Source organism: Hesperophylax consimilis, chromosome 16 (genome assembly GCF_061612785.1).
Source record: "Hesperophylax consimilis isolate HC1 chromosome 16, BYU_Hcon_1.0, whole genome shotgun sequence".
In the NCBI taxonomy this organism is placed as follows: domain Eukaryota; kingdom Metazoa; phylum Arthropoda; class Insecta; order Trichoptera; family Limnephilidae; genus Hesperophylax; species Hesperophylax consimilis.
The window spans coordinates 15,759,150-15,771,224 of record NC_142851.1 but is presented as its reverse complement, the minus strand read 5'-3'; the positions used below and the strand labels follow the sequence as shown (position 1 = coordinate 15,771,224).

General features: G+C 34.3%; 1 protein-coding gene across 1 annotated transcript in view; it reads right to left on the bottom strand.

The window, feature by feature from the left end:
- Naa40 (N-alpha-acetyltransferase 40) overlaps positions 1-11,815 on the bottom strand; it is a 72,328-nt gene extending 60,513 nt beyond the window's left edge. The window contains exons 1-3 of the mRNA XM_089640959.1: positions 11,662-11,815; positions 11,264-11,514; positions 8-166 (exon numbers count right to left, since the gene is read on the bottom strand). Coding sequence (XP_089497085.1) covers positions 8-166; positions 11,264-11,514; positions 11,662-11,676 — 425 coding nt within the window. The 5' untranslated portion in view covers positions 11,677-11,815. The remainder of the gene's footprint in view (positions 1-7; positions 167-11,263; positions 11,515-11,661) is intronic.
- Positions 11,816-12,075: the final 260 nt, after the last annotated feature.

Here is a 12,075-nt window from a genome sequence, read left to right as displayed (position 1 = left end):
GACTCACCAATAGAGAACCTCCTCTCCATAATCCATGTCGAAGCGAAAGTGCGAGAATCCCAGATTCTTGCCAGAGGGATCCTTCGCTATTAGGTACCACGCCGTGTCTTCGAACATTTCCTCTCTCTTGTTTTCACTGTGCCAGCCCCACGCACTGTTCTCGTACCTGTACAACACAAAACAAACACTAAATATAGCTAGCTAAAGACTCAACGTTATTATTTCCTATTAAACAATGTTTGTGTAGACAACTGCGTCTATGGAAAGCCTGTACCAAATGTGTTCATGAATACACATATTTTACACTAATGTTGCAAGTATACGTATTAGTGTAGGACCTGCCGTAGGATAAGATTGTTTCAGTTTTTACAGACAGTTTAAGTATGGTTCTAAAAATGTTATAGAGACCCAACAATTCTGACATACTCTTTGTTTCACTGTTTGCTGAACATCGGAGCACATTTTTTATTTAAGGTTAAACGCAACGCTCGTTGTATTCTACGTGTTCACAGATGGCGTTAATTAATTCATTTTGTTTAAATACGCTTTTGCAAGGTATTGCTTTACAGTATTAAGACAATTTATTTGTTTGCGCCCTCATATACGCAATATGAATATGAATAAATAGTTTTGTCCATATAAAAACTCAATTCTATCGAGAAAGGCATACAAATACAATATTGGATTGAATCATCGGTAAAATATTGTATTTGTGTGCCTTTCTCGAAAGAATTAAGTCTTTAAACGAACAAAACTATTGATTCATATTCATATTGCGTATATACGGGCGCAAACAAATGATTTGTCTTAATACTGTAAAGCAATACCTTGCAAAAGCGTATTTAAACAAAATTAATTAATTAACGCCATCTGTGAACACGTAGAATACAACGAGCGTTGCGTTTAACCTTAATGTGATTGTTTTTATTTAAGCCTTAGACACATTATGCTATATTATACGCAGATAAATTATTATACGTAGGGGGTGACACACTACACTATAATGTTCCTCAGGAGAGGGGGTCAGATCAATTAAGGGACTGCTGCGGAATATCATTTCTTTGTATGGGATCTGTCACTTTGACAGATACCAGCTGCGTAATTACGGCGCTTCGTAAATTGTTCTGACCCCTTCTGCCGTAGGTAGGAGAGGGGGTCGCATAATTTTCAAATATAGCCTGGCTAGCAGATCACAGCGCATATCGTCACCACGCTCAATCTTATAACACATCATCTTTTTAGGTGTGACAGGTCTGTCTGCCTGTGATTGTATGGCTGGCAATATGGAGTTATATAAAACACTTTGAAATTATAGCATAATCTGTCACCCTCTTAATGGATTTGGACGGTGCATTAAATCAGCTGAGGGTGAATTAAGAATGCAATAGATAATAATTTGCTACTGTTCAGTCTTAAAGTAACGACTATAGGGTGGGAGCAGTGACTTTGTTTGACAAGACCTATAATGCGTCCAGTCTAAAGAAATAATATGTATTTAATACTCAGTACATCATCAGCAGGCTCATGTACCTTATCTGTTAAGTTAGTGACTCAAAACCTAGTTAAGAACTATTTATGATTTTTTTAAGTGTATTTTATGTTTGTAAGTACACAAGTAAGGATTTTTTAAAATAAAGATTTAAAAATATGTTGTTATGTGTTTAGTATAAAGGGTTAATGGGGTGAGGTTTGTCCAGGTCTCAATGGCAGGTGCGTCTGCCTACCAGCAGCGTGGTGGGCTGGATCAGGGGCTAGTTGAGAGAGACCCTTTCTCCAGCCGAACTATAGATCTCATACGTCACTCCTGGATACAGTGACCCCCAGATTAATACCCTCATACCTTTTATCTCTCCTTACTTAAAAGACCCTCCACACAGCATCCCCAAAGATGACATAGGCCCTGAGGGAAATTATTTTCCTCGAGGCCTTCTGTGTGGAGATAATGTAAAAGAAAGATATTTTTATATATTTATTGCTTAATTATGGCAATTAACACATTGTAGTCGGGCGCTTCAAACAATAGACTCTAGCCTATAGCAGGTGTTTTTCGCAATTAGCGCATAAATACAGGGTGTATCGGCACTAACCCGACAAACTTTAACCAGCTATTCCTTAGCACATTTGGAGTAAAAAATGTTATGTGCACTTTGCTGTCCGGTAGCATTTTTTTTTCAATTAAAAACAATAAAATTAAGAATTTCCACACTACATCACTGTCATTGGCATTGCTTTTCATGTTCAACAGCTGTTATAAGCAAGTATGTCGAAAAGCGTCTTCGCTCTTTCGCACACACTAAATAATAATAGTTAAAAATGAGACGAATGGTGCCGTGCCATTTCGTTGTGATTGTAAAAGTGCGCCAATATAGGTACACACGTGCATTATTCAACAGAATTCGAATAAAATATTGCCAGATGGGTTTTCAATCTTTGACAAAGGATAAAACAGTGGTGACATGTGAATAATATTTTTTTATTAAGGCCGAGTGTAGACCTGTCAAAATCAACTATTTTCGACACACAAGAACTCTGTTGTTCATTTCCAAAACAATATTTTTTCTAACTAGAATTTATTTTAAAAACGTTTGCCTGAAAACAGTAAGATGGCGGTAATGTAAATCTTCGTTATCATCGTTATAAAAGTTATGAATTTCAGTTACCAGATGGCACTATTTTTTTGTATTATTACGCATTGTAAAAAATATACCTACATTCCTCTTCCTAGCATCCCAGGTTTGTATTGACATAAAAAAGATAGTGCTATTTATTTGTCTTTGAGAAAGGAATGAAGCAACCGCAAACAACGCATAACGCTGCTTGCGGTTGCTTCTTTCCTTTCGTTTCAATGTGTTTATAAATTAATACTGTCACTTTTTCATACAACATTTTACATTTTATCTTTGGTGACACCTATAGCGGAGCGGGTGGGACTTCAACACTTCTCATTTTAAGCAGCCATATAATGTTGGAGATTTATTGCTTTCCCTACTTGAGATAGACAATAGATAAGCCGCCACCATTCTCGCCTTTACCGCCGCCGTTATAGACATCTGTGGGCCATATAGCCTGTCCGTGTTTCCGTCACTGAATCGCCAAAGACCATCGCCCTTACAAGAGAATCATCTGGCGATTCCTGCAACCCCGCTGCACAACCCCCGCGTCCCTACGCCCTTGGAAGTAAGAAATCCAACTGAAGCCGCGCCCTTTGTCTTCTGTCGATACGCAGTAATATTTTCAACAGTGAAATGACGATGAAATTAAAAACCGATTTACTTAGAAAATCATCGAGTGAAGAGTGCCTCACCATGAGTACCGTTAATTTACCCCCCCCCCTTCCTTTAATCATAGCTGGTTGATTTTAATTTCTTTGTAATATACAATTACATTTTTACAGCATAACATCCCTTTACTACTTTGTTTTATTGCAAATCATCGATCTTTTACCATGTTCACCAATTCATTACTACGCGGATGACAAAACAGTTCATGATAGATTTTTGTTTTACAAGCCCCCGAAGGGCACGAGGGAAGAGTTTTTTTTATTAAATCTATTTTTTTAATTGTTTTATCTACCTATTCTTAATCAAGGTGTCAGATGTTTGTTTAAATAAGCAGAGCTTGGTATGTTTATTTAATTTTTAAATTTGTTTTAAACACTCGAGAATTTTTTGGCATACAAATATGGCGTGTTTGCAAAACATCTTAGTAATACTATTAGGTACTACCTAGAGTACTTATAGAACCTGAAAATATAGACGAGCCAATTTTGTAGAAAAAACTCCAAGTTAGGACAAATAACGGTAAAAGGTCTGTGAATGTTTTTTTTTCATGACCAGATTTTTTCATTATTACTTCGACGGTCTCCGTGGTCGAGGGGTAAGGCTCTCGAAAAGCAATCCGAAGGACGCGGGTTCAAATTCCGGAATGTGCAAATAAATTTTATTTGATTATTTGGTGTTATTTCACAATTTAATTAAATATAATATATAGAATATTTGTGGCACGTTCCATAGTGCAAGATACTCTCAGTATCGCCCTGGTGTAACACCACCATTCAGAATATTAAGCTAGCTTGGAATGGCTTTGGCCGTGTTTGGTGACCAGAACTGAATATCCTGGTACTTCCCCACCTTCCTCTTCCTCGTCTCATTCCCCTCACCTACCTTCAGTCTCGCAACATTCTCCAATTGGGGATAGGCCATAGTCTCACTGACTCCAGACGGGAGCGATTGAGACTCTTGTGTGGTATTCAATTCAAAAATGTACTGCTAGACGTAAAAAGTAGAAGAAAAAAATAATATAACTGGAAGTGGGTGTACAAGCGTGTCTCCTGGGCCACGGAAAAAATATCATTGTGGTCCTGCCCCATGGTTGACCTTGGTTAATCTCGGTAAACCATGGTTATCGTAATAAATATTTAGAAAAAAAAATCTACTTATTTAGCCCTGAGGGGTTTTACATGTAGGTAGTACAATTTTAACATCATTATTTAAATTTAGACCGCAGAACGGGTATTATTTATTGAATAAGTGAATCTACCTGGCTATTTGCAGATTTGGTCACCAAACACGGCTAAAGCCATTTCAAGCAACGTTTCAACGAAAGATCTGTTTTTGAAAAAATAATAAAATACACAGATTTGGGAAATGAGTTCAAAATAATTTGGCATTCTCACTATAAAAATATTACCATTTGTAATTTCGGCTACTGGCATTATACCTAGCTCTCTTATAAAAAATTTAGGCGTATTAGATCTATCAAAAAATTTATATATAAAAATGCAAAAGTCAGTCATTTTAAATACATGTAGGATTACAAAATATTATCATATATGGCTTGTAGAGCATTGACAACATGGTCAGGTTCTCTAATTTTCATACCGCGTTGAATTCGGCTATCCGCTAACTCTGGCAAAAGTGATTCGTTGAAAAACTTTGTCAGGCGTGGTAACACTTTTAGCTCAAATTCATTGTCAGGATATATTCTTATTACTTCTACTCCACTTTCAGAATAAATTATAATGTCACAGAAGTCCTTTCTTGTAATGAATAATTGTCCTTGAACTTGAAATGAATAATTATGTGACTTCTTCAACACAAGTATTCCATTCTGCACGGCAACGAAGATATTATCTTCCAGAGCTGCGTCAAAAATAGTTTTGTTTCCGATTGAGGGCAGGCATTTTACTTCCGCTATACCATTTTCTCCAACCAATCCATCTGGACTTGCCCCCAAGTATGGCCATTCCTTTCTCACAAAAATACCACATGGCGACACTTTTACCTTGTATCTTTCCTCGTACAAGTCAATCGCAGTCTTTTCTTTGATTCCAAAATATTATCATATTATTAACCTTTTCTATGCGTCATTAATTTGTATCACTTCGTTCACACGCGGGGCTATTTATCATCAATCTAATTTATGACTTTAAACAATAATCACGCATGGATTTTAAAATTTGTTTTAAAAAATACGTCGCTTATGTCTTGAATTATCTTTTCAAGTATAAATAAACAATCCGAACATCAATGAGACTTGATAAAAATTCGAAGTATATAATATTCGTAATCTGATACGGTATACCCGGGCGGCCATGTTTATATTTCAAAGATAACGATACACATGCTTATAAACATACCGGAGTATAGCTCTTCAACTGTGGTGCGATGTAAGTGGTTGATTTATGGGTGCGATGTCGCGTTTGACTGGATACATGAAATATTGACACACTTAAAAAGGTTCATATAATAAAAAATAACTACACTTAAATTTACAAAAATAATGAAATAATTTTTCTGTTATTATGTCACCGTAAATATGTATCACTTAATATATTTTTTTATCGTGATAAATTTTGAAACAGTTCTCAACGCATAACGGCACATTGCACTCTAAGCACATAAATTTAGTAAGTTTTCTGACTTTGGGCTTCAGTGTTGAAGTGGCACAGACACGACACCTTCGACGAGGGTTTGTGTTTTTTGCTGAAGGGGGAACTTTAATGGGCATGTGTTTGGAAACAATTTTCGATGATAAACGCATCGGGTAATCTCTTGATGTTGTGGGACGTAAAATACTCGGCAAAGTTTTGTGATATTTCTCTAGTAATTGCTCAATCACAGCCATTTGGAAATCAGCCAAACTGACTTTTTTTGATGTTACAGTTTGGTATATTATGTGAGCATTTAATAAATACAAATCAATTATATGAAATGCAACTTTCCTGTACCATTTGAGTGACTTCCTCATACAACTTAAGTTGCTTAGCATCATATCAGCTTTGTCTACTAGACCCATGTTCTTGTTATAGTCTAGAACACATTGTGGTTTTAAAATGGGCTCTCCTGTCGATCTATTTATTTTTCCCGATGGTCCAACAGAACCATCATGAAGAGTGGTCAGCATATGGATTTCACGCCTATCGTGCCATTTCAAAGCTAACAACGGTGATTGGTGCTTTGATTGGATTTCCCCTTTCTTCAATTTAACAAAAGGTGCAATGCCTTTCCTGTTTTTCCGAACAGTGCCACAAGCATTAGTTTTTTTTTCGTGTAAATATTTAAATAAATTTGGACTAGTGTACCAGTTGTCGCACCACAAATTATGACCCTTTCCGAAATAATCTGACAAAAGGGTGGTTACAACGCCTCCCGAAATACCAATGCCTTGAGTATCATTTTTTTCTGTATCAGAACCAACATAAATTATAAAATCGAGAATGAAACCCGTCATGACGTCACACATCACAAACATTTTTATTCCAAATCGGTGACGTTTAGATGGAATGTATTGCTTGAATAATAGACGGCCTTTGAAAACGATGATGCTTTCGTCAATACATAGATTTTCATGGGGCATCATAGTTGATTTAAAAATATTTCGTGTGTGGTCAACAAGAACACGTATTTTATGCAGTCTATCAGTAGGCGTTTGAATATTACTATCACTAAAGTGGAGCATCTGTAATATTATCTGATAACGGTCTCTGGGCATTGTCTTTCCAAATATTGGTGAAAAGATTATGGGGTTCGTACTCCAATGTTCCTCGATAGCTAAGTGTTTGTTCCTAGTCATGGCAAATGTTAACGCAATAAAAACGTACATTTCTGAGACTGTTGTATCAACCCATTTTGTAACTCTCGATTTTGCTGTAAAATCCATCGTCCTAACTTTATATTGATAAAATTGATTTGTTTCATCAACAATTTTTGTCATAATTTCTGTATTCAAAAAATGTTCAAAAAACATAAGTTCGGGCGTGTCTTCAGTTAACCTGGTATCTGGATTGATACCTGATGCGAAATCGTCGAATTCATAAATAATGGGTACGAAAGGGCCGGCAGTCCACAGATTTTCAACCACTTCTTCTCCTTCTTCAATGTTCATTTCGGGTTCAGAATCATGGCTTTCATGTATTTCAGCATCTTCGCAATTATTATCGACGTCACTGTCACTAATTTCAAAATCTGAATCTATTTCTAAAGTAGCACCAAATATTTCTTCGTCATTAAGACCACGACCCGACATTTTGTATTTTGGCAATAAAAATACTTTCAAAAATTGATAAAACGTCAAACTTGTACAACTTTACACTTGATTTTTCACTAAAAAAAAGTTTTAACCACGTATTTTTATTTGAAAATAATCTAACACTGACGAAATTTTATATTTCTTCAATAGTTTGAATGAATTTATGTAACTGAACTTATTTTAAAATATGATAAATCAGATGAATGTACACTGTAATTAAAAAAGTTCATATCCACGAAAAAGCAAACAATAATTCGATAAAACAATGTAATCTACACGGCGAGCGTCTCTGTTTGAGAATCTTATAAAATGCGCCTGCGCAATAACGTGTGTAAAGACGCGGGAAGAATTCAAACTGATTCATTTTTCGCTCTGAGTTGGAAGATCCCTTCAAATCTTTATATCGATGATTAGGATACGTATTATGGATAAATATCGTAAGATGTCAGTAGTGTAAAGATGTGAGATTTTTTAAGAGTATAAGTTTTACCGTGCTCAAGCATGTTTCATACCCATAACGCCGAAGAAACTTTGCGTCGCACAGATGTGCCACCCGCGTACAGGGCATGTACAGTGCGTCGCAGGCGTGCGTCTCCCGCAGAGAAAAGGTTAATATTTAATTTTTAAAAATATGGTATAATATCATATAATTTAATAATAATAATATTTTAATATAATTAAAATTATAATATATATTATTATCATATATTATTTATTAAATTATATGATAATTATTAAAATATATATTATAATTTTAATTATAATATATATTTTAATAATTATCAAATAATAACTTAATAATATAATCGGTTTGAAAAATAAACAATAACCAAGACTCCGACCATGATAGCGCCATCTGTTGGGATATTTAAAAGAAGCTTTTAGTTCGATGTTCTACCGTATTAAAATTTTCAAATAGGCGCCACCAGACGGCCTATTTTAAAAGTCATTTAAAAATCTAGTATTCTTTCTTAAATTATAGTATGAAAAATATTAAATTAACTTTAAAAAATGGAAAAATATAATACCAATAATTTATCGTTTAGTTTTGTTAAATAAACGTATCCAAAGTTTTATAATCTGCATTTTAAAAACAAGAACAATTAGTGTTTATGAAAAAATTAAACTACGAACCTATTTTATTTATTTTTTAGTTTTTTTTTTCGTACGTTTAAAAAAAACCCCTTCAGGTATTTTTTGACGATATTCAGCCTTTAATAGTATTTTTTAAAACGCACGTATTACGGTCTGAAAAAGGTCATATTTTCGATTTGATTTTGATAATTACTAAGCCTATGTTAATTTAAAAAATGTATAAAAAAATTTTTACTTGTTGAAAACACTATCATTATCGATTTGCTTAATAATATTATCATTATTTTAAATTAATAAACAACTACACTCGGCCTTAAAAAAAAAACGTTACCGGACGGCAAAGTGCACATAATATTTTTTACTCCAAATATGCTAAGGAATAGCTGGTTAAAGTTTGTCGGGTACGTGCCGATACACCCTGTATATCGCTTTCCTAAAATTGACACAATTTCTAAACCAAATAATATTTTGAATTGAAAATTTCAAAGAAATCATATATGACATTTGTCCATCAAAAATAAATTATAATTGCTTTGATTACATCATAATTTCACCACATTTCAAAGCTGAATATAAAAACCTGATATTAATTCAGTAAATAGCATTAAATATTCAATATTTGAAAATTCCAATTAAAAGATAACATGTTTATTCATATCATATAGTTATATAATAAATAATAATATATATTTGCCATGCCCGCAATTTTACAATTGCTGGTTGTGTGAAATCTGATCGCGTAAATTGAACAGTGTCGCCTAAGGTGGAAGGCGCACACTCAATAACTCATATATGTTTAATTGCTTCTTGTCAAAAAAGAGTCTTTTGCGGTTGCCTCGCCTAATTTAAGAGCCCATTCCACTTATGAATCATAGTATTTCACGCTGATAACAAACCCGTATAATGCCGTTTCCCGCCAAAAACCGACAGTCGACAAAAACGGCATTTGCCGTGTCCCGCAGATGACCGACAGTCCGCGAAAAAGGGCAAAGGCCGTGTCCCGACGACAATGTGTTAAGGAGCTGGACACAACAACTTATAGGTACAGTTCGTTTTTGCTACCTGTGTAAATATTTCTTCTTTATGTTTTACGCAAAAGTATGAACACTAGTTACAAGTGAATATTACGCATTTGAAAAAAAAATTGTTTTACTTAAAACTACAACATTCAACATAGGTTATTTCATCCAGTTCCTCAATTGAGTGAGAGAAATCAAATAATTAAAAAATGCCATTTTTAAATATCACCAAGGTTGCATAGTCTCCTCAAAAAAAATAAGGAAAACAAAATGAAGATAATTTAGAAAACATCAAAATATAGTACTGCCATTAAAAACACCATAATATAATACTGTTTTTACTGTGTAATTTAAGCACATATTTTATATGGCGACCGGGTATCTCATCAAAATGACAGTTCAACACACCTACAAAAAGTTATATATAGTAATGAAAAGTGATGAAACAAAATACCTATGTAACCTTATTTTTGTTTCATCACTTTTAATGACTATGTATCACTTTTTAAAGGTTTGTTTAGTTGTCATTTTGATGAAATATCATGGAACCATTTTATATTGATAGTGCATAATATACAATCCGATGTCTAGTCATCAGTAACAAGGACGTAAGGCCTCCATTTGCCGAATTCTCTATACACCCTCGCGGCAGAATATTATATCTAACCATTCTAACACTCAAACCTGTATATACAGGATGTCCGGAGGTAAAGTGCGCTAACTTTGGGAGGTGATTCTACATAGTGGTAGAAGTAAAACAAGATGAATAACTTTTTTATAAATTCTCAGATAAGAATATTTATTTTCCCATTCAAACAATTAAACTTATTTACCTTAAAACATTCAAATTTTGATAAAGTTATTTTACTTTTTTTGTCCTAAAATTATATATAATCACCCTCCGAAGTTAGCACATTTTACCCCCTGAAACCCTGTATGTATCCTTTCAAAGCGCCATACCTTACACCTATTTAGTATTAGCCATAAAAAGTATAATGTTATTTTTTCCTAGAACCAAACACTGTATCTAGAGGTGGAATCTCATTAGCATAAATCTATGCTTCATAGTTTCCAAATTGCTGTTCACTTTGATACACTGTGTGTGACAGGCAGAGTAATAATATACAACATTGAAAGCAGTTTACTAGAATGCGTGGCATTGTTTACACAAATAATATGGACTGTCAGTCTAACAAATGCAAACAAACAGACCAAGTTACTAATTCTTGTGTGACGATACAAAAACCATTCTGGAGTCTTTTATTGAAAAGGATTCAATCTTAGTTATTGGACTTGTGAAAAAATCGTTTTATAAAATTCTAGCAGTCAATTTGATTTGTAAAATTTTTATTTGAAATAAAATACAATTTTATTTAATCTGATCTTCAATGCTAATATTATTACTTTGATGTGTATTATGGTTTTCGTGAAAAGTGGCTCCATGGATAAAAGCACCTCAAGTGTTGATAGAAATTAATAAATTATGAGATCTTACAGGCCTGAATCTTCATCAGAATGTGTTCTGTTGTTTAGCAAACTTACAAATAGAAATTGAATGGTCTCCGAAGGCCAACCTTGTAGTATTATAAGACAATTTTAAGGCATAAATGCACACTTACGTTTTTCTCATGTTTCTTTCGGTTAACTCGAAGACCCATTCTAATGTTTCACTGTCGAGCTGGCCAACCTTTTTACAGGTTAATTCCGCTGTGAGCCCATCGCGATCAAACTTCCGAAATGCGGGAAATGGTTCCAGAGGATCCAAAAGGGCATTTGCCTTAGCTACAGCAGCCATAGATTGGGCCACCTTTTGACGTTCATTCTTTCGCGCCAACCTCTTTTCCTTTCCTTTATTAGAGGGAATCTTCGGCTAAAGAAAATAAAACATATTATTTTTAGGTTATATAAACTTCATGTTTTTATTTATGAAGCCGGCTTTGTTTAAAATCGTCCAAACATTCAAAAGAATAAACATGTGATTTTTAACACAAAACTTCGGATGAATTTGTATACTTACGCCCATTTTGCGCATTAAAACAAACTTATTTGGTATATATTAAAGGTCTCGCGATAAATTTTGGTAAACGAAGAAGCGAATAATCAATCAAAACTTTGATAAAAAAAATACCGTGAACCAGAACCCAAACGGCGGCAATAAATAGTTGTCAAGCAAAATGATACCAGAGTTAAAAAAAGTACTAAAAGTAGAGATGGCTCTTTTCCTCTCGCGGTTCGCGGTTACTTTGTCCCTGTGACTTTGCTGTCACTGGACACCGGATCGCCCGACATTATTTTCTGAGGAACCGGTTCCTTTTTATGTATTATGAATCTGTTACAACTCTACTTAAGGGAAGTTAATAATTAATATTATTCATGTAAAAGATAAGGAGGAACGAGTACAAAAAAAAGAAGTTACTTAGTTACAAAACAC